Here is a 24,832-nt window from a genome sequence, read left to right as displayed (position 1 = left end):
AAATTTGATTTCCAACATAAGATAGTGAGTGTATACAATACTTAAGTTATTAACCGTAGAATGAACATTGCTAACACGTATACCAAGTTTAGCATTTTTGTTGATAGTTGAGAGCTTTCTAATGTGATGTCTTAAGTTGAGATAAAGGATTGCAAAGCCCATTAAATTTTGTTTCTTGTTTCTTAGTGGTATTCAAAGTGTAACAATTTCTAAAGCAATGCTTTATGGATCAGAGGAAAATACCAACCACATCAACATGTTCGGCACAAAAGCACCAACTTTTAAAGATAATATGTTTTCTTGTTATTTTCCATTGTACAGCTAGGACACAAACCAAGGAACCTCTATTTGCATTTTGTGGAACTCTTGCCACTAAGCTGCTGGTCCTCTTTGTTGCTAAGATTTTTGGCAGGCCCCTTTTTACAATTCTAATGTGGCTCATTTTTCCTAACTTTCTTCATCCACAAATCAGTGTGTAGAGCTCCTGATACAACTCCCATACCATGTTATATTTGATGGACCAGCTAGGACAAAAACCAAAGACCCCCCATTTGCAGGCTGGGTTATGCTACCACAGAGCTTTTGACCTTCTTTGTGTCCAAGCATTTTGGTAGGCTTCTTATTATGGTTTGGATGTGGCTCATTTCTTTAACATTTCTTTTGGATTCTAGAAATTACAAAATGATGATGGTGGAATGTGGCTTTTTTCTTCTTCTAAGATTTAGTGGAGGAATGCTATGGTGCTTCTAAGCAAGCAATGCTCCATTAATTTTACAGATTTGTTAGTTCCTTAAAATTCTTGATGGCAATATGTATGGCTAAACAATAGTGGACTAAAATGTGGTAACATCTATTGGTCATGCTTATCTTTACCCTTGTTCCATAGGGAAGTGCAACAGAAAGAACAATCTTTGTAAGATTTTTAGCACATGGCAAATGCAAAAAAAATAAAATTTTAAATTTCACTAACCAATAAAGAAAACAACTTTGTAGTCCACAAACAAACTGAAACAACAACTTTATTGCACGTTACAAGTGCAAACAAATAACAATTATTGCCCTTTGCATTTGCAAACAAGAAACAACTTAATTGCCCATTGCAAGTGCAAACAAAAAATGACAATTTTGTAAAATCTAATTTCATGTTTAGAAGTGAAAACTTAACGGCAATTGTTAGTAAGCATTCATGGACAGGAAAATAATAAAATATTGTTTATTCAAATGCTATATGAGCTATTTAATTTATTCAACAAATTTTTATTGTAGTTGAACTGATGGATGATGCAATCACCAATGTGTAATTCCTTATGCTCAACAGAATACATATTTTCAAACAATTCAAACAAATCCTGGAGAGCAAGGGTGGACATACCTGAAGAATTGATGAGCTTATGATTTAGGCCTCTTTAAGGGTTGCATTAGGTTGATTCCCTTTAATTATTAGGTGTTTTTTTTAAATTTTAATTTTATTTAATTTTTCTTACTGTTTGTTATTTTTTGGTTGGAAACAATGTTGACAGCTATAGGAAATATTGTGACGTTTTATGGTACCTATCAAGGGACATCCATTTTATGGTCCTCAAGTTATAATCATGACAATTTTAAAATTTGAGTCCACCAAGTTGAAATATGTTAGTCTAAGTGGTCTCTTTAAAGTTTGTGCAAGTGCTTGGAATTGTTTGTGAAGGTCCTTTATCATCTTAATAGTTTTGAGTAAAAATTATTGGTTGTCAATTGTTCTGGTCACTGGTAATTTGGGAAAGAATGCAGTTGTTTTAAGTTGTTGAAAAATGTCTGTGTTGAGTTGCAAGGTCAAGAATGTATAGATGGGGTTTTTATTTGCTTAGGTAGTTGAAAAGTCTGCAAGTATAAAGTGGTGGAGAAAGGAGATATTTTACAGGTTGGCAGTATTTGCAAAACTGCAAACAACTTTGAAAAGCCCAATAAAACATAAAAATGTCATATGCAGTTTTGTCATTTTTGCACATGTGCAATGAATGTTGAAAAGCCCCATGTGTGTGTGTGCTGGAGTCTGGGAATACTATGCAATATGCATATTTGTCGTTTTTTTCTGCAAAAGTGCATACAAACACTATAAGCCCAACTAAGTATACTTAGGTGGAGAAAGTTCATACATATTCATTAGAAGAAGAAGCCTAGTAGGATGTGTATTTTTGTTGTCATTTTGTAATTTTTGCAAATGTGCCAATAGGCTTGAAAACCCCAACAAATACATGGTGAATGGTGGGACTTTGACTTGCACAAACAACTGGAAAGCCTGTAAGTTAGTCTCTGGTGGGAATTCAGGATAATTTTGCACGTATGCAGTTAACTGCTAAAATGCATGAGTAGGTTGGAAGCCCACCAAAACACTCAGATGTGGATGCCGAACTTTGTGGCAGTTATGCATACAGAACTGCTTATATACTCCGTAAGCTTGACAAACATCACAGGTGGAGTTTTTGTGTGTGTATGCAGCTGAAAAGTCTGCAAGCATAACTGGCAGGGATGCAGTTATAAATTGCAGCTCAACAGCAACTGCCAAACTGCATGTAACTCCAAAAGTCTGCCATGCATATAAATCATGGGGCTTCTATGTGTAAATAAAATTCAAGGTATAAAGTGGCAGGATTTCCTGACTCCATGTGCATGTAAAAGTCTCAACAATGCAAAGCTGTGGAGAATTTGACTACGTATGCAGTTAAAAAGTTTGTCATGGAAAAAATGACCTGCATATGCACATTAAGAGCCTGCTATCTCTGCAGCTGATGTTGCTTTGAGATTTGTCAGGCAGGAAAGAAGAATAAAGATGCCATGTATGCTCTGCAAAGAGTTGCAGCTGCATATGATCATAGAAGTCTTGAGGGGAGTACTAAGTTATCAGATGAAGGAACAGGGAAAGAATGGCTATCTGAACAGGGGAATTGTTCTAGTTGCAACCAGCAGTCAAGCTCCAGAAGATCTGAATCAGGATGGTTTGTGGTTTATTAAAGTTGGAATGAGATCTGTCTGTATGCCACAAACTGTGGGTGGTGGAGAAGCTCTAGAATTTTCTGTAATATGCTATAGCAGTGCATGAGACCAAATCTGTCCACCTTTACTGTTCTTAGTACGTTTGCTAAGCTAGCAATTGGGATAAATAAATCAAGTTCTGTCTCAAGTAATTAGAACAGGTTTTGAAATCGTGTCTTTGTGATATTTGCTAATGCTGTTGTAACTTGTAAGCAAAGTGTGGAGGCATAGACAAAGCATGTAAACTGTTTCAAAAAATGCCTTAAAGAAATATTATCGCATGGAACACAGTAATTGCAAGATACAGATTAATTATTGGCAAGTTTCTAACCTGATCAGTTTACCTTTGCCAGTACTCTCCTAACCTGTGCCAAGTGGGAGATTTGAAGCAGGGTATGGACAATTGTCAAAGACTCAGAGTGTAAGGAAGAGAGGAATTTTAATTCATGTTGCTGTTGCAGCAGCCCTGTTAACATGTGTACAAAACATAGAAGCATAGACAAGGCACATAAATCATTTGACAAAATGAATTTTGTGGGAGATGCACCTGAAATGGATTTGCTGGAGGGACCTTCAAAACCTTTAAGCGTATGCAGTCAGCAGAGTAAATGTTGTTATAAGCATGTATACAAGTGTGAAAGCATATTGGGGACATGCAAACTGTTTGACAATATGCCTTGAAGGAATGTAGTCTGAAAGAATGCAGCCATTGAAGAATATGCACAAAATAGCATAAGTGCCCAGCACTTTTGCATTACAACAACTCAGAGTAGGAATGGCTGAGAGATGCACTTGTAACAGCATTTATGAGAGAATGGTGCACATTTAAGCAATAGAGATATGGAATCACAGTCCTTCATTTAGCTGTCTCTAAGGGAAATGAAGAAATTATAAAGTTTCTCTTTGCTAATTCGGACATGACAGTGCAGATGTCTATAGTTGGACTCCTATGGAGCTAACAGGAAGACGAAAGATTTCTTACGTTACTACTAAATACCCAAAAGTTGTCTGTATACAATCATGTAAGAAATGTCTTTGCAGAAACTCCTTCTAATAAAGTTCTTTTAAAGGAACAGAGCGACTATAGAGCATGAGACCTAAAACATTGTCAAAATAGTGCAACAATCCCTTTTATCAGCAGCCTTAGTAATCCATTGCCTGTAAGTGATTCATTTGTTAATAAGCATGTCAAAAAAGTGGATGATGTTCACCATTCATTGTTTGGTGTATTGGCATGGGCGAGGAGCATGATTTCTGCAACCAAATATCCTAAACTCAGCTCAAGATCCAGTCATTTGCATCCTGGAATAGTTGCAGGTCCACCAAAAAAAGTAACAAGACTCTAGTCTCATTCAAGAAGTTGGAAATCAGATATATTACATGGGACATTGATTATTTTGCCACCATCACTGCAAGAGCTGTTGAAAGTAGCAGGATAAATATTTGGATACAGAGCAGCCATGATACTGATCCTGGATGGTACTGAGATCAATGATACCAATCTAATCAGAGACATAGAAGGTTCGATGAAAAAGATGTTGGAAAGAAGAATTGGAAGTGATCAAGCTGGAAATGGCAGATTTGAATCAACAATCAACTATCAAAGACAGTGAGGAGGCATAATTCTAATGGCTTAAATATAAGGAAGAATTTTCTAAATACTTTATCATCCTATAGAGTCACTATTTTAAAGGTCACTTTTATTAAAGGAGGTCATACTTTATTATGTTATCTTAAAAGTCACTTTAAATCGGAAATATTATAATGTATAAACTATAAAGTTGTTCATTTTAAAACAGACTTTATAATTTTCAAATATATTTTTTCAAGAGCCCCAACTAACAAAAAAGGTTAGTTGTTTGTATACATAAGGGACTGTTATGTGATTGGGGAGGACTTTTTTGGTCATTTTACACAATTGTGTGTAGGGAACAGGGAATGGAGACTTTGTGCTCAGTTTTGGAAAAATAAGAAGCGATATTTGCATGACATTTTGGCTTTGTTGTTCTTTCGTAGATTTTATATTATTCTGAAGTCTAGTATGAAATCATTTTTTTATGTTTTCCTTAAATTTTTATGTGAATGCAAGTTGTTCAAATCTTTATTATATGTTTATGTGAGGATTAAACTCTATTGTTCTATTTAATTCTGCATCAACTCTTTCTACCTTTTTCCTGTTTTGCCATGTATTCTAGATGGTTCTTTTCATAGTAGTAAATATCTTTTGGAGAAAAAATCAGCAAACCAAAAGTCTGTTCTGCCTAGTGTGCTGCCTTGTCTGTCTGCATACTTCCTGCTTTGCCTTTGCATGGCTCTCATGTCTGGTTTGTGGATGCCTGCTCTACATGTTGCTGCTGCTTTTGTTTTTTCCTCATTGACACTTGTTTTTTTTTTTTTTTAAATTGTTTTATTCTTCAGATGGCCCTTAAATATTTTGACAGTTAAGTTCTCACAACTTGTTTAGTGTACCCGCTCCCATGCCTTTCTTGTCTTGATGCCAAATGTTAGAAGAATGAATGCATAAATATTAAATTTTGAGAGAATTGTGTGGCACACACTCCAATGTGTGTATGCTTGTATTTATCAATGTATAGGGAAGTTACTGTAGACATAACTAATGTAGTACTATTATTATTATTACGACATTAACGCAAGCAATGAAAGACTTTGTGTATAACATATCATATTTAATATTATGGTGATAGATGATGATATTGGTTTCTTTGGTATGAGCCTTGTTAGAACATGTGACATCAATGGTCTTATAACGGTCACTTCAATCATTATGCTTTATTTAAGGGGTTCTTTATTGGGTTATAGCTATTTGTAGGACATTCGTTTCACCTAGTGCTGTCATAGCTACTTAGCCCCAAGTTAGATTTCTATGTTAAGCGCTTGTTACAAATTGTAGATGGCATTGTCCGGAACTACGATTCTCCAACAACATGTCTTGAGGATTCACCTTGGCCAGTTAGTTTTGTGCTTCCAAGTTGAAAGTTGAGTTCATTATTGTACCTTGTGCGGAGACATTATATGTTTTCCTATCCCCCTCTAGGGGTTGGAGATTGAGGATCACTTAATCATAGATGTCCTGTCATGATGATAGGTGACAATGGTTTCTTTGTATTGAACCTTGGTATAAACTTGCTTTATTGTGGGTTCTTTCTCTCGTTGGGTTATTCGTAGTGGGACATTCATTTCATCTTAGGCCTTCACAATTGCTTAGCCCTAAGTTGTCTTTCTATGTAGAACATTTATTAGAAATTCTAGATGGCATTATCATAAAACTTTACTTCTTTAACATCACTGGTTAGATGGTTTGTGGATTCACGTTGACCACCTAAGGTTGATCTCCCATTAGTTAGGAGTTAAGTTGATTATTGTACTTTGGGTGATAAATTAATATGATAATGTTTTCCTATCCTTCTCAAGGTGGTGGAAATGATGATCACTTTAGGTTGTAGATGTCATATCTACTATGAGAATGAAGGTAAAGGCCACTTTCTAAAAAAAGATTCAAATATATCTTATCTGCTTTCTTCTATTAGCATGATTGGAGATGCTTGGCCCTTTTATGTTGGGAAACTGTCTTTCTTCAATGTAGATACATACATGGGGTCCCTAGAGGGGTTATTGATTATGCCATTCTTTTAGCTCACTTCAGGGAGTGAGAGTGCCATAGAAAACAATCTATTCAAATGAAGAGGTGGGTAGATCAGTGAGATGTTCTTCTTTGAGTAATACTACTAAATTATCTAAATACCGTGTCATTAGACTAGGTGAGTGAACTTGAATCATTCTTACATTGAGGGCCTTCTTATTGATCCCAGCTTATGTTGTTGAGGCAAGTACAGATGACTAGATTTTCTCTACTAGTGGTTCCTTGACTATGGATCTTAGGATAGGATATAGGCAGAGTACTTCACTTCCTCCCAGGATCATCTAGCGTAGTTCCCCAGGTGCTAATGTGCCCCTTAAAGTATTTCTATATCTTGCATTGGCCCTTCTATGATGATAGATGATGATGTTGGTTTCTATGGCTTGAGCCTTGGTATAAACATGTGACATCACTACTCTCTCATTGTTGCCACTTTCATGATTATGCGTCATTGAGAGATAGCTCTTCACTAGTTATCAATAGTCACTTTGTATTTTATTTTGGGGGGTTTACTAGTCTACGTTTACCATCACTATATCTAACATTTCTTAAGTGTTAATGTTTACTTTTAAGATTATTTTCATCGCTGAGGGTCCTCTTATCATAGTACTTATGTATTGTAATTTGATGGACTTTTCAAATTCCATTGAATTATGTATGGTCATTTCTAGACATTAATATAATTTTTTCTTTGCTTGTTTTATCACATTTTTTATATGCGTGCTCTTTGATCTAGGTGCTCCCCTCTTACTAGAAGCCTCTTTGAGTTTTATATTGGACACAAAGGTGGAAAATTCGACCTTTACCGTTCACAGGGCCGAGGTGATTCTGCCTGCAATATGTAGTGTTGCCAGGGTTGTTAAGATTGTTGGCAAGTGACTGATGTGTATCTAGTGCATGTATCTAAGGGTGGTTGCCTAGACGAGCTTTCAAGTGTGTGCTGTGTGTTCGAGTTCTGAGCCTCACCAGCTCAAAAATTAAGAAACTATCATCTTCTTGTTCTTGCACATTTCTTGATTGATCTATAATTCTGCTTTCTTACTTCCCTCCTTCATCTTATTCTACCTTCTTTTTCTCTTTATCTTTAAATCTAGCTTGCTTTCCCTGTTGGGATTTTTAAAATGTCTCCTGTGCATAACCTCTTAACAAGTCTTCTTCTGGATTCACTTGTTTAGCTGTGATAGAGTTGGACAACTGGATTGAAACTTTGGCTTCTAAAAGACAAGTCATTCTGATTTTCTAGGGTTTTATAGCTTTGGACTAGATTGTCTATGAAAATTTATTCATATGCTTGGGAATGAATGCATCTGAAGGGGCTTCCTTCATAATTGATTTTCTGAATCCATTCAAAACCCTTTGCTTGCATGCTTTTCTTTTTTTGGTAATAGTGTATGTGTGTCTCTGTTCCAAATTTGCACAGATCTGGGTGTATGTAGCGATGTCTTCTACTTCTCTGTGATAAGGTTTTCTATTCATAAAGATTGCTGAGTGAAATGCCTGTTTTTTTTGAAAACATGCTCATTCCACAGCTCATGCAGAAGTAAAAAACTGGGGCTATGGATGTCATGTCTTGTCTTGCTTTGGAACCCAAATGTCAATGTTTCATGAACAGTTGTATATTCCTAAAATGCAAGCATGTTCTTGGGAGATCCATTTGCAATCAACATTATAGGAAAAGGTCAATGAAGTATTATCTTGGGCAGAGATGGATCTCACACTTCTAAAATTCTGTCTTGCCTAATTAAACTAAATTACCAGACAAATTCGCAGATATGTGTAAATCAGACCTCTTGTTAAGAGCTTGAATATATCCTCATTTCTTGTTTTAGTGGAAGGATAGGAGTTTCCACGATTGCTCTTGATCACTCGTTATTTGGATTCTTATTGGGATGAGTTTTCCTGCTGTTTTTAATCCCACCTCTATATGTATAGAATAATTGGGGATATAGATTTGGTAACTGCCAGTATGAGGAGATTGGTTGGCGATTTACCCCTTTTTGCTTGATATTTGAATCTTCTGAGCCTCCTCATTTGGGCCCAATCTTCCTTTAGGGTATAGTAGTAGAAATCAACTGGTACTTGAAAAATTAGTTATAAAAAATGTATTAGAAGCTGCAATTAAAATCTGATATTATATAATATAGTAATTGAAATATGATATAGTTCTTAATAATCCATTGATATCACGTGTAGGCAGCTTAGAAGGTACTAAGGTGTGCTTAGTATATAGTTGTGCACCAAGTAAATAAAGGTTCATTGAGATGCTGAACAGATTTAGTTAAGTTAGTTATTAATATACTATTTTGAAAAAAAATCATCAATGGTCACACCATTTGACATATTAATTCATCATTCTATCGCTACTATTTGCATTTATGGTTGTTTGATCTGTGCTGTTATAATTTCTGTAAATTTGTCATACTTCTCTGCATGGCTGTTAAAGAGAACATAGTGCTGAATGTATGCCATTATTGGTGAACCTGACTTATTAGAATAAGGGAAGTTTTTGTCATTATTAGCTGTTATAATTTCTGTAAATTTGTGATACTTCTCTGCATAGCTATTAAAGAGTACATGGTGCTGAATGCATGTTGTTATTGGTGAACCCAACTTATTAGTATAAGAGAAGTTTATGTCAGTGTTCATGATAGAAGTTTTGAGTGTCAAGGAAGCAATAAAACACCACTAGAAGCTAAGAACCAAGTTACATAAAAGAGAGATTTGGTTTTACTGTTTTTCTTCTGTGTTTTAAAAAAAACGATTTAGTGACTGCTTGGTTGGGGGGACTCCTAGCCTTCCCCGGGATGGTTGAGAGACACCCAAGCATCCCCTGGCCATCTTAGGGATGGCTGGGAGTGCCCACATCATGCCCTGGAAATGGGAACTTCCCTGGGATACCTCCCCTAGGTGAGGATGGGCAACATTTTGTCCCTATCTGAGTTGTAGAGATTGTCCTAGAAACACTGAGATTTTGTGGGTTGGGGGATGTCTCCATGGAACACTAGATTTTGTAAGCATTTCTGATTATTTTTTTAAGTTTTTAAATCATTTTCCAGACATATTTATATGATGAGCTTTAGAAACCTGTAGACGCAGCTTCTTTCTGGCCTTTCTCTTCAATGTAGGTCACTATTTTTGTCAAATAGACATAGATGCATGTCCTTTTGCTTTTCTGCAATAAGCTCTTTCCTTGAGTTAAATAAGATGCTCTAATATATTATTCAAACATGCTGAAGGGTTCAACTTCTGAATTACTTTTAAAATTTGCACCTGCTGTTATATTAGCTCTTAGTTAGAAAAATACAGTGGGACTATCCTTGGGGTTAAACTTTAAGATCTTACGACTTCTCATATATTTCATTTGAACATTTTATTTTCTAGTATTCTCAAATTTCAAAGTTACAACTGCCATTCCTGTATCTTCTGGCTTTGTGATTATTCTTCAATGATTGATTTGACATTTGCTTGATACAATTGCTTTTTTCCAGAATTTTGATAGAATGATTGTAATGGATGCTAATTACATTTCAAGTACCTTTTACTGTTTGTCAGGCATAAGACACATTTTATTTTCTAGTATTCTCAAATTTCGAAGTTACAACTGCCATTCCTGTATATTCTGGCTTTGTGGTTATATAATATTCTTCAATGATTGATTTGACATTTGCTTGATACAATTGCTTTTTTCCAGAATTTTGATAGAATGATTGTAATGAATGCTACTTAGATTTCGAGTACCTTTCACTGGTTGGCAGGCATAAGACTAGGCAACATATTGGACAGATGGTGAAAGATACATCCGCAAAACTTAAAGCAGCTAGTGAAGCAGATCAGCATACAGAAGTTAGTGTAAGTGTTATGTTTTTTTCCATGCAAAGTTTTCTCCCATTTTCAATTTCTGAAATTGCTGCAGTGTCTTTAAGTTTATTTGCTTCAACATTTATTGCCGTAATCTAAGTCACAGAATACGGCGATTTTCATGGATGAGGTTCAAATTTAATCGAATTTCAAACTTTTATAAAAAAATCGTTCAAATTCGGCCATAAAAAAATTCTGCTAAAAAGTGGGCAGATGGCAGAATAACTTTTACAAAAACTACAAATGTGAAATAAAGTAATCCAATACAATGACACTTTTGTATATAAAAGAAATGCCAAGTTCCTAGAATAAGAGGGTAGTTTCCTGCATGCTAAGATTCAATTCAACATGGTCCCCGGCTGTGGCTATATAAAGGCTAGACAGAAAATGATAACTTGCAAACCCACATTGAACTATCACCTAGTAAAAATTTTCTTAGAGAAATGCAGGTGTCAAGTGCACTTCCTTCTGGAGGTTCAAAAGGGATTCCGCTGTACATTGTATTAGGCATATCATATATGATCACTAGCATTACTGAAATTCCTATGGTTCTTATGGTTTATATTTTATAAATGTGCCATCTTTTTATAATGACTTCAAATCTATTTAGCAATGTTAAGCTATTTTGATAATTTATTAGAAGTATACATATATTTAAAAATAAACAAAATTATATAAGGTGAATTTTATCCGATTTTTTTTTTCGAATTTTTCCCTTGTCAAATTTCATCCGAATTTCATGGCTGTTGAATTCGAACCTTGCCACTTAGGCCGTAATCATGGAGGAACCCTGATTATATATTCCCACATGTATATAAAATTTAAAAAGAGGAAATGCTATCATTATTATATTTTGGCTCTTTGGTAAGTTTTCTGGTCTTTGTGGGTGTACTTTTCTGACTTATTTTATTTATGTTTTTGTACTCTGTATTAGTTTTACCATTCTGGGATAATATTGTCAAATGTCATATATTTTTACAGGTTGAGTGGATTATATGATATTTGGTAGGGTGGTCTTTTGTTTATATTTTGCTTGATTTAATAGTTGAAATATCTCACTCAAGACATTCTATTAAAATTACAGGCTAGTAAGAAGGTTGCAGATGCAAAACTTGCAAAAGACTTCCAAGCAGTCTTAAAGGAGTTTCAGAAGGGCCAACGGCTTGCAGCTGAACGTGAGGCAGCTTACACACCTTTTGTTCCGCAGGCAGTTCTGCCATCAAGGTGTGATTATAATGAACATTTCAAACGTTTTTGCATGTAAATTAATGTATGTTTCAGGGTTTTTAAGTCTTGTTAAGGTTAGCTTGTGCTGGAACATCCTACATTTCTGCACAAACTTCTACATCATAAGGATATTTTTTTTCCTAGTGAGTGGTTTGTTCCTTTACCACACATTTGTGCTTAAGATTGATTCTGAAATTTTATTCTGTCATCACTATTTATAGTTATGTTGCGAGCGAGCTGAATTTAAGCCCAGACAAATCTCAGGAACAACAAGCTCTTCTAATAGAATCAAGGAGGTAATTCTTTTCCAGAGTTTACACATTTGTATTATTGCTTTACATAGCAATGCTATTGTGTTTTTTTTTTAAAATTTCACTATGAGGTGATTTTTTATCTTCATGTTTTGGTAAAAAAACCATCTAATTAGGCTTATGAAACAAACTGAAAACAACTGAAGTCATATATTTTTTGACTGGTTGAGTGGGATGGATATATTTTGGCACCGCTGTGAAAGAATTTCTCCACAAGTGTGCATTTAGGTGGAATAGGGATACTTGCCTCTTGTCTTGCTGATTCCAAGTTTTGTTTGAATTGGTGCTATGCAAAAGAAGTTTTCTGGTGGGGCTTGGATAGTTTCAAATGGTCAATGAAGTGATGGTTGTCATTTATGTTTCCATCTTGCAGATGTCAATAGGGTGGTAAAGGGATGGCCGTCCCTTCTCTTGTTGGTCAACTTTTTTCTAAGTAAAATAATCAAATCCTCTTAAGGGTGGAGAAATGATGGCATGGAAAAAAATTATAATAGATTTAGCAGGGCAGCAAAGGGCTGACCATCCCTCTACTTACTATGCTTCCATATGGAAAGAGAGCTTGTTGGTCAACTTTTTTCTAAGTAAAATAATCAAATCCTCTTAAGGGTGGAGAAATGATGGCATGGAAAAAAATTCTAATAGATTTAGCAGGGCAGCAAAGGGCTGACCATCCCTCTACTTACTATGCTTCCATATGGAAAGAGAGCTTGAGAGCAGTGGCGACTGCACTTTTTCTTGCCTAAGTCTTAAGTACTTCAACAAATGGTAAAGGGATGGCCGTCCCTTCTCTTGTTGGTCAACTTTTTTCTAAGTAAAATAATCAAATCCTCTTAAGGGTGGAGAAACGATGGCATGGAAAAAAATTATAATAGATTTAGCAGGGCAGCAAAGGGCTGACCATCCCTCTACTTACTATGCTTCCATATGGAAAGAGATCTTGAGAGCAATGGCGACTGCACTTTTTCTTGCCTAAGTCTTAAGTACTTCAACAAATAAGGGACAGTTTTTGCTTTGCTTGCCTGATGCAAAGTTTTTGTTTGATAGTGAATGGACTCTAGCTGTCATGTACCCGAACATATACATTTACAAATGGGATTATAGGGTACCTGACTTTTGCCGTGCACAATGTTTGTAGTTATATTTGGTCAAATAGATAATATCTGGAATAAATTTGGTAATTAGTTGGTTTAATGTGTAATGAGTGGGTTAAGTGTATATCATCCCCATGGTATTGCTGAAATAATTTTTTCTCATAATCATTAAATTTATCACCACATTTGTAGATAGAAGCCATTAATAAATGTGTACATGAATACATGGGTCAACACCCTCAACTCTAATTGTCTCTAGCAGATGTGTTGTTATAAAACTTCCATCTCGGTACACCTAGAGGCCCTACAAACATCATCTAACCTAGAAATTGAGTATTAGTTTTTTCAAAAAAACCTGGATGTGAAAATTAAATCAAGTTTCATCTAGAAAGTTGCTAACTAAATTTTTCTTGTAAATTAAAGTAAAGCTTCACCTAATTCAAGCCTATCAAGTATCTAAGCTTTTTAATTTAGATAAGTACTCAAGTTTTAATCTAAGTTAAACCTTTTAAAATGCTTTCCTCCACTTTAAAGGCCTTGCTTGCAATATAAAAGGCCCATGCCTGAAAAAGACCTCAGTATATTGTGGATTTTGTCATTTATGATGACTCTTTTTGTATCAATCATACAAAAAAATTAGTAGATTTTCAAGGTGTTGACTTGTTCTTACACTCAGCTAGCTATGAAATAGCTTCCTAGCTATTGCTCTCTTCTGAGATCTATCTATCTGCAAAACATATAAAGTAATTTGCAGCACATGCACAAAAGCTACAGCAACGAGCTTTGAAAATTTCTTCACTCCTATAGATCTAAGTTCAAATTTGATGGCCATAAAGTGCTTGCTCCTTTTTCTTTGAATTTGCATTCCAAGCACTCCTAAATGCTATGAAGTGGCTCATTTCCACCATCAATATAATTTAAGGTTTGGTAGTGCTAAATAATCGATGCTCTTATTAAATAAGCAAGGACTAAAGGTTATGCCAAATGGTATGCATGGTAGTAACTGCAGTTAATCTAGCTGTAAATCAATGGATTGAATTTGTTTGTGTTGCTAAACCAAACATATTACTAACACAACCCCAAAAAGTCACAAAAGTTTCATCCAACCATTGATCTAACTTGAGATTGACTATTTAAGATCTGTTAAGGTTTTTTTGAGAATAGAGAAAGAACTCTTATTAGATTCATAGATAAAGAACTCTGCTTTTTTTGCATCCAAGTTTTAAACTGTTATTTATGAATATATGATGATAACTTGAAACACCTCTACAGCCCCATTTCATGGCAGAGCGCTCTTGAAGCAAGGCAAGGGGATTGTTATTGTGAGATAAACTCGACCAAATCGACCTTAAATTAAAAACCTCATTATTACCACCACTGACAGTGTCACTTCTCTCAATGCGCTCCCTTATTGACTACCACACCTTCCAAATACTAACAAATACTGTAATGGCCCCTATTGGGATATTTCTATATTTTGCCCTAGACACCAATAGAGGTATGAATTATACTAAGGAAGTGCAACTTGCCTCTTTATGTCTCTATTTAGACCTTGCAACCAGGTTAGTTATCATTCTAATATCCATGAAAGATTGTCAAACATGTAATCAACAATATTATAAAGAGAGACTTGTTGATGTGTGTTTTATGCACATGCAAGCATCAAAATAAAATACCAAAGTAGTTGACAAGTGGGTAACTCAATGGTCGATGTGAATTGCTGTTTTCACTTGGGGACTTACACAATTGTTCATAATAACTTTGCTTATCATGAATATGGAATAAGTGTGCTGATAACTTAGGATTTAGCAATGAAGCTCTTGACTCAATTCTAACAAGACTTTCTAAAAAAAGAGCAAAAGGAATTGGGTTTAGGAATTCTATTTTAAAGCCTAGAATGCAAGAAGTGATGAACAAATTCAGTCAAATCTAACTGGGCAAGGTCTCACCATCAAGTCGAACAGCTTGACACAAGCTTAGTGCAATCATCTAAGGTGTATTTCATAGATTTTCAAATTACTACCATAAAAAATTGATACCATTCAAGTTAATGCATAACAATGGATGTATAATAATTGAAGTGAAGCTTGCATAAATTTCCAGTTGACCACGCACGGCACACTTACAATCAGCAAGAGGCTAGTGGTATGGATAAATGGATTCCACACAAATACATTCAACAAATTCTTTCATTCAATCTAACAAACTTGAAAGCAAATTCTAATCTAAAATTCTCATCAACTTGGAGGAATTGAGAACCTTGAATGCAAGACAACACTTAAACAAAAATCACCATCAATTCGAACAATGATTTATATTCAAATCTGCAACATCTACCAACAATTCTCAAAAATCTCTCTTACAAATTAGAGGCAATGTGGTTTATATAGTCTCAAACAAAATGAATGACCAAGATTCAATCAAAATCAAGGGCCAAGATCATGCCAACAAAACCCTAGAGTTGCCCTAATTAGGGTTTACATAAAATGGAGCCACCCACATATGGCCCAATAGAAAGACACCTAGTCATCAAATAGGGAATCTTTTAGAAGATTCCATCTTGCATCTCTTTCTCTCACAACATATTCCAAGAATCTAGCTAATACAGAATCTAATTCTTCCATGAAAATGTTGGGTAAGGTATCCTGTTGCAAATTAATCACGTCCAACGCATCCGAGCAAGCATCCAAGGTGTTCTCCCATTTTGGCATAAGCTTCTGCAAATTGTGGACACGAATCAACAAAGAAACTAAGTCATCCATCTGACGCTTCTTCAAAGAGTCCAATTGATTGAAGTACATGAACTTCATCTTGTCTTTCAATTCTATTAAGTGTAAACCACTGGCCTCGTTGACATCCACCCCCAATAATTCCTCAATTGAGGCAAGGATCTTTGCTTGGATCTCATGAATCGATCCTTCCATCTCTACACAATTCTTTTGTGCGCTCTCATAAGTTGATTTCTTCATAGCCAATGAACACTACTAGCCATGGAAATCGTATCTGTCTCCATCATGCACAATATTCTCCCTGATCAATGTGGACATAGGAATTCTCTTTAAGGCTCTGAGGCGTGGAATAGTCCTCTCTTGAATAGGTTGGAATGCCTCCCAAACTCCCTCTAGATATTGTATCCTGAATATGAGCGCTGTTGTCTTGTCAAAAGCTTGGACAAAGTGAATAAGGAAATCATCCGCCTGTCTCTTTGCATCTTCAATCCATTTCTCCAATTCCGAGAGTGTACCTCTTGCTACCTCATAGTTTGTATGTAGTCCACGATCAACTGCAATAGGAGAAATAAGGGTGGGATTCTCACGCCTTATCCTTGCAATGTACTCTCTAAGTCTGATATTTTCTTCCTTATATTTCTCTTTCTTTTCTATCTCCTTGTCCAACCTTGCATTGATTGCCTTGAGAGTATCACTGACTTCCTGGAATTCCTACTCTTTTGGAGTATGACCAAGGGCAACTGAAGTAATCTGGAAATCCATGGGAGTAGCAGCATCTTTCGTCACATCTCTAAAAGGAACAACCACCTGCGCAATCCGCATTCCTGTTTCATCTATAGCTATATGTGACAAAATCTCAACCTTCTTTGGTTTATTGTCTTTGTTTCTGGATTTCAACTGCGTAATTTTTTTTACATCAATCAACGTTTCAGATCATACTCAATGATCCATCATCAGGATTTTACGCAGTTGAAATCTAGAAACAAAGACAACAATCTTGATGGACTGTGGAAATCTAATCTCATTGATTCTTTGTTTTTTATCCCCTTGTTGCTCCTGGCTAAGTAGTCATCAATGTCGTCAATTGGTTGTGGCTCTACCATCTTCTTACTTTTCTCCATACTCCTCATCAGCCAATCAGGAATAGCAGCCATTTCCATACCATCATCGAGACACATCTCTCGATCAAGCTCTCTCAATGCCGAGATAACATCATCATCATCAGGATTATCTCTAGTCAAATCATATACATTCTTCTCCAAACTAACCTCCAAAAGGATTGTAGGAGATCTCGGATGATCATCATCTTCATTAGGTGGAGCAGATGTAGCAATGGCATATAAGTCTTGAACATTCTCTGGTAATATCACCGTGTTGGAACATTGTTCAATCTCCTTGTTCTGTTTCGGCACTTCAATCTCCTTGATTGATGAGACACTGAGGGGAGGTGAAGGAATGATAGGCAAAGGAATGATAAACTTTTGCTTCTTCTTCTTAACCTCCTCAATCTTCTTCCCTCTAGCCTTGACTTCTCCTGGTGTGTTCTTCCTTTGCTTGGGAGCTTGACTTTCCTCATCCGCATAAATCCTTATATCGTTGATAGTTCTTTGATCATCTTCAGAAGAGGATTCCTCCTGTTTCATCTTTTCATATGTGAAGATAACACCCATGTCAACTAACTTTTTCATTTGATTGTCTACCCATCTTCGGGAGAAACTCAAGACTTCTCTCATCAATGCACTCAAATTTGTTACTTCTTGTTCTGACCAATTAGGCAATAGAATCGCCTTCTTCATTTTATTCTCATATTGTGGATGCGTGTGATCCTTGTCATCCAATATCTGATCAGGAATGAGGAAAAGTTCACGCTTCCTAATGAAATCCACATACATTTTGGACTACATTTTTCTTTTCACTGCTTGCTCGTCCATTAGGTTGGCTCAATAATCTTCTATGTCCACTTTGTGTACGAACTTATCTCCCTTGATCCTTCCAACTTTCTTATGCGTATCAAATCTTTCCCTTCTCTTGTATGTCGCAAGGCAATAAAATGCAAGTTCTTCAATCACTGTGTTAGCTGCAGTGGTAGAATGGCAAACCTCCACTGTCTTCCCTACTGAAATAGTAAATGTCATCCCCATTCCATGTTTGTCTTTCTGGATAGAATCAAACTCCAGAAGCTGTCTCACCACCTCCAACAAGATCATTCTGTCTGTAGGATACCTAGGAAGACTGTAAGGTTCGGATTGAAATCCATGAATCCTTACGTATGTGAAAGTGGGAAACTGTATGTACCATGATCCATACTACTCAATCAACTCTGTTACCTCCTTGGACAACCTCTTGTGAATTCCACCTTGCAACATTCGTCTGATGTACATGGTGATTGCATCATTCACTCTCTTATAATTTTCAATTTGATACATGTTCAGCTGTGGATAGCATTCATAGCTCCTGTACTGTCCTTGTCCATTCCCGACTTAACCTCTGCATATCAATCCTTTGTAAGTGACGAATCGTGCAAGTATATACATGAGGTAAGAAGTCATGGTGAATGATTTAGTTCTCTCCACATTCCTCAACTGAAAATCCAGATTGTCACTTTGATTTTTGACCAATTGATTAATGTTCCCCTCAGATAATCCTGGATAAAATAGAACATCCATCCATGATATAATGCACCTTCTGACATTCCCATCACTCGGTTCGGTAGGAATACCAAGTCGCTATATTCTTCTTTCAAATCTGTGCACATGAGCATCTTGGGAGCCTTGGAATGATGAGCCCTAGGTTCGATCATCCATTCTTTGTTCACTATAGTTTTGCATGCATCCATCCTCTTCTTGTATTTTTCTTCATATTCATCCTTTGTCCTATCTTTCATATCTGCACCACGTGGAATTCCGAACACCTCAACAATCGCATCCTCAACCAGGAAAGCAACAGTGACACCCTTAGGAGTCTTGATCATTCAAGAGTGGGGATCATAACATCTTGCACATTCTAGGATTAGCTCGCTGCATTGTATAGACTGCAGAAATCCAGCGACTTGATAGATACCACTTTTCATGATGTTTGCATATGTAGGAGAAGAAATCTGGTTTCCAATTCCGAACATCCGCTGCTAATCTAGTCCATGTTGAGGAAATGCATGTTTGTGTCTGTAATCTCCTTCCATCCGGATGACATCTTGGATTTTGGATAGAATCCACTCTCAACTAACTTCTGTTGTTCCTTACGAATGCTAATTCTCGACATCGACATTGCATCAGATTGGGAAATGATTTAGGAAAAGTGTGAAAAGTAGAATTTTCACTAAAAAATTGTCTGAGACACAAACCAGTAAGTCTGAAGACAACCTGCAACTCTACAAATTAGTCACTTAAATCATGTTGCAATCGCATGAAATGCCAATGTGGAATAAAAACAATTTTCCCAAGGCAAAAATGGGTAAATCTGAGCACAAATGTAGGGCTGGAAATGAATTTTCAGTCTGAAGACAAGTCTGAAAATGAAGGTTTCATACTTACCAGCACCTCAAACAATTGTGGCAAACTCAGAAAATGGCCACAAAATGATACAAAAAATGGTTTTCAAGTGAAATAGCCCAAGTTGACAAGTGGCTGGGAGTGAAATTACAGTTCCTTGGCAATGGTGTCTCAGACCCGCAACAGCAGCTAGAAGGTCTGAAAGTGCTCTAAAAACTCCTCAAAATCATCTCCAAGCAAAATCACCTAAGTTGGAACAAGCTGGGTGATGGAAAATAATTCTGAAAATCTTGCTCCCAGTCAACAATGGAGGTTGAACAAGAGTCAATAATGGCGAACCATGCAGATCTGAAAATTATTCCAGCAAGAAACAACAATGGCAGCCAACAAGAATGAGGAAAATCCACCAAAAATGGAGGCAAATAATTTTCTAAACAAAATCACCCCACTTGGAGAAGGAGCGCCACCTCCCCAAGTTCGTCAGTTTGAAAATCTGCACACAAACTTGCTCCAATGGACTCCAAAATAAATTGCCCAAGGCTGGAAATGAAGAAAATAAACAATGAAATCAACTTTCGGCCTCAAAGGTGTCAAGTTGACACCACCAAATTCGCCCAGCTGGAGAAATTCGCCCAAATCAGCAACTTAGCAATCACACTTGACAAATATAATGATATTTTAATGCTGGTCACCCCATTGAAACATGTTTTTGCCTTGAGCTTTCACCACACAAGCAATGTGGGATAAAAATTGGATACTTATACTTGCCTAGGGAAAACTGATTTGCTTCTAGAAGGTAAAAGTCATTTAATGTTTATTGCAAATCATTAAATAATTGTTTTTATTTTTTAAATAATCGTCAACACTTGTAAAAACAATTAAATTTGGGTCAATTTATTTAAAAGATTTTAAAATTTGGATCAAAATTGACATCTAGGGGAAAATCGCCCCATATTGGGATTAAAATCTCAATGAAAAATTCATTGAAGTCATTAAAATGCCATTTGGGGGAAAATCGACCCCTATTGGGATAAAAATCCCAACAAAATTTTCATCACATTTGCACAAAAAGCCTCCAGGGGAAAATTGACCCCTGTCTGGATAAGTTTCAAGATCCAAAATCATCAAAGTCATTACTCGTGGAAATTCGCCTTATGTCAGGATTCATTGTCCGCATTAAAATCCTTAAAATCTCATCATGAAAAGCTCTGGTGTAAAATCGATTGGCATCAGGAATCATCATTTTAGTCATCATCAAAGTCATCCACACTCCCAGGGGAAATTCGTGGGTCGTTAGGAGGATTCCCCAACACTTAGTCAAATTTTACCTCCCTGGTGGAAAATTGCCCCATGTTTGGATTCTGAGTGGGGGAAAAAAGTGGTCCATCAGGAATCCAGTGGAAATTCACCTCCCATCAGGATTTTGAGTGGGGGAAAATCATGGGTCATTGGAAATGTGGGGTAAAAGCACCTCCCATAAGGAATTTTGACATTTTGATCCTTAGAAAATGGATTTTCAAGGAATTTAACAATTTAACCACTCAAAATCATTTGGACACTTAGAATTATCAATAAAACACATCGAGACTTGGGCAAATTTACCAAAATTTCAGCGAAACAAAAGGAAACCTAACGGGATAAAGTGCAAAATCAACTTGAATAACTTCCTAGGAGCGAGAAAAGAACTCCTAAAGGTCCTAAAACACCTTAGCACTTAAAAATCACCGATGAGGATGTTCAAAAACATGTTAACGCTCAAAAGGTCTACACTTAAAATTAGGATCATTTAAACTCTTAACTTTTACGCACTTGATCCTATAACTTGAAAACCCTAAACGGCAATTAGGCATGATCAAACATCTAAGACTCATGCATGAGAACTCAAAATTGCCCACTATGGTGCCAAAACCCTAAATTAACAAACACATAAAGCAGGAAAGAGGGGGTCCCCATTTGCAATGGGGCGATGTGTGAAAAGGTCACAACAAGTCCTAATTATCATTACATAATATGCATGTGGGCTTCAATAAAACTTACCCTGCAACCTATACTCATTATGGAGTCCCTTGGAACATTATATAAGGAGCTTTGAGCTTATTCGTTTCCATCGAGCCCAAGAGCATGGAATTGCACATGACATTTGGCCTTCTGGCCACACTCGGGGCTGCTTTACTTGAATGGAACCATGTGCTACTTGTATCCCTTATATTTATTCTTTTCTACCTTCAATGATGAGATGGCTGGTCGGATGAAGTGCTAAGGGATCTACTATATAATTTATTATGCCCAATATCATAATAGCATGATAGAAATATATATTAACAATAATATGTTAATTACATCCATTCCTACATGGAAGACAAAATAGCAAATCAGTAAGATCATGGTCTATGCATTATGCATCATACCCAATACTTGTAAATATATGAATCTGCCGATTATTACTATTAAATATGAAGCTACTTGCTTCCTCTTGATTGATTGCTCTTCTTCTTTTTCTGTTCAATTAACTTATCTTGATCAGATGAATAAATGCGATTCCATCTGTGGTAAGGTCATGTCCATTAGTTTTGGACAGACATGCTACTCTTCATTGTCCCGCTTGGGATGACGAATTAATTAACTATAATCTTAAATTTGTACCCTAGGTCGGCCCTTCCTATTTTGCCTTGGTTGGCCCTTAAATAATCACAAGCAATTTCTTCATTATATATTTTTATTATCTATTCGAGTCAGCCTTCCACTTTCTCAGTCACTCAGGTTTATTATTTAATGTTGCGATTTAGCTTAGAAATTAATTTGAGTTCAGCCTCCTGGGTCAGCCAAACAAATAGACCCAGTCGGCCTTTATAGTGGAATATTATTCAATGCCCAGGGTTAATATTAATAAGGATTTTAATCTGGTTAATAAGGGTGCGATTCTTCTTAACATGGCGGGGACGCGACAAATACAGGAGATCCTAAATGCTTAACACAAAATTTACCAAAAAGGATATCACGTTGGTGCAAATTTCTCCATTATCTGGCAGATGCCTCTTGTATATTCCTTATAATCAAAACTTCCCATGGTTCATTATCAGTTAAGGTTTTTAGAATCTATTTATTAGCCAAAGGTATTCCATGCAATTTCAAAAATCCACCTCTGTCCTTAATCAAATATCACCAATCCCACTTGACTACATGCTTTTTGTTATTACCTTTGTCATCAGACCAATGAAAGTCCCTGATCAACTTCTGAACATTGTTGATTTGGTAACTTGCAAAAACCCAAATTGAAGCATAACCGATAATAGTGTGAAGACATGGTTTTTTTGGCAGACTTGAACCCTACCAGCAAGAGACATGTTGTTATTATTCCAGCTTTTCAACTTTTTTTCAATCTTAGAAAATATCGAGTTCCACATGTCTTTCAATGAAGGCTTGACAGAAAAGGGAACCCCAAGGTATATCACCAGTTTATTTGGACCTCCCTAGAGAACTAGACTGGGGGCTCCTCCAACCGACTAAACATTATAGATTTGGATTTAGAAATTTTTTAACCAGAAGCTTGACAAAAAATCCCCAATCCATCCATTAGACATTCATATTCATCTCATCCAACACAGGAAAGCGTGCAGTATCATCAGCAAATTCCATGTTTAACAAGGAACCATTAATGGGCAGGATAATACCTTGAACTTTTGGAACACGCAGCTCAGTTTTTAAAACATAGTACAAAGTTTCAGAGGCAATAACAAAAAGGGCTGGGGCCAAAGGGTAGCACTGCCTAATGGAACTTTCAAGCAAAAAGGGTTCAGAAAGAGACCCATTAACCTCAAATTGAGTAGTGACATCTTGAAATATTTTTTTAACCATTTTATAGAAGTTCTCAGGAAATCCGAAAGCTTCAAGAATAGAGTCAACAAAGCACCATCCCATCCTGTCATGGGCTTTCTCAAAATCCAACAACAGCATCATCACATCATCATATTCTGGTTGCACTTATTAGACCAATCCAAGGCTTCTCATTTGCTAATTAAATTTTCTAAGATGTTTCTGCCTCTGATAAATCCAGTTTCAATATCATTAATGATCACAGGGAGAATTTCAGGAAGTTTAGGGTAAGCAATTTAGCAAAGATCTTATAAGACATGTTCAGTAAAATAATAGGTCTCCAATTCTTAATAGGTCTACAATTAGGGTTCTTCAACAAATCAATGTTGAGTTTAAACTTAAAACAAATGATTTCTTCTGATATAAAAAATTTGTCCAACATTTTTGACAGTAATCTTAGCCTCAATTGGGTGGTGATCAGACAAGGTACTAGGTTTCACACAAATACAATTAGTGTCTTTTTTACTGTCAAAACCAATATTATTCTCTTGTTCATAAAATCTGTGAAGCCTATAGTAAATTCTTTAATTTTCAAGCTGATTATTGCATCAAGTATACCATATACTTTTACTTTCCTTTTTCTTGCCTTCAAGGGGATTATAAAGCTAAAGAAGTTTTTTCGTCTTTATACCAATAAAATTGTTCATTGCCTTTCTAGGCCCGTGGAGAACCTTTAGCCTTGTCCTCTATATGTTCTACAACATTAAAGTATCCCCCAATAATTCAGGGGATTTTAGGCAAATCAGATGCAAGCCATTTCCAGACTTCCCTTTAGAATGATTGTTGTGAAAGACAATAGAACTTATCCAAACAAATCTCAAAGTGTTTACAAATTGAAAGCCCAGTGCTTTCTGTAAGAGTTGGCTATGAAGGCAGGCACCCAAGATCTAGAGGTCTAATGGAAAGCACAATAAGAAAAGAATAAACTGTATTCCTATCAATGATGCAATACAATATGATCAACTGGATTACTATTATATGGGAGACCCCTTAGTTATATAACCAAGGTGAGAACATTGGAGTGCATAAGATTATGTCTAAGTGTCAAGTGTCATAATCTTATGACATGAGACAAAAAGATGAAAAGCTATCATCCAGCCTAAAGTGGAAAAGTGATAATAACACTAAAGGTGGATCATCATCCAGCCTAAAGTGGAAAAGTGATAATAATACTAAAGGTGGATCACACACCAAAGGTGGACAAGTGCAACCATGAAAGGTGAATATGATAATGTGATAAAGACACTAAAGGTGGGAACACCACATAAAGTGGAAATGATAACATGATAATGCCACTTAAAGTGGAGATGCTCCAACAAACTCCTATGTGGTCCCTAAATATGCTTAAATGATGTGTAATTAGGACCTAGGTGAGAAATAACAAAGGTAAAATACCATAATTACACCAACACTTTCAACTCTTGGATCAAAAGGCAATCCAAATCTTTCTTATTATTAAATAGAGCCCCTTAGAACAATTTTTCTATTGGGGGACTCAAGTCCCTTTATGTTCCAACTTAAGCAATTAAGAATCATTAAAGATTGGGGGTTACTAGGTTTCTGATTCTTATAATGTCTATCAAAA

General features: G+C 36.1%; 1 protein-coding gene across 1 annotated transcript in view; it reads left to right on the top strand.

Moving 5' to 3' along the window:
- Window positions 1-24,832, top strand: part of LOC131072228 (syntaxin-22) — a 43,960-nt gene that overhangs the window by 2,997 nt on the left and 16,131 nt on the right. The window contains exons 2-4 of the mRNA XM_058008341.2: window positions 10,426-10,519; window positions 11,613-11,752; window positions 11,977-12,051. Coding sequence (XP_057864324.2) covers window positions 10,426-10,519; window positions 11,613-11,752; window positions 11,977-12,051 — 309 coding nt within the window. The remainder of the gene's footprint in view (window positions 1-10,425; window positions 10,520-11,612; window positions 11,753-11,976; window positions 12,052-24,832) is intronic.

This window comes from Cryptomeria japonica, chromosome 6 (assembly GCF_030272615.1).
Source record: "Cryptomeria japonica chromosome 6, Sugi_1.0, whole genome shotgun sequence".
Taxonomy (NCBI): Eukaryota; Viridiplantae; Streptophyta; class Pinopsida; order Cupressales; family Cupressaceae; genus Cryptomeria; species Cryptomeria japonica.
The sequence above is the reverse complement of the archived record's forward strand: the minus strand, read 5'-3'. Positions and strand labels throughout refer to the sequence as shown.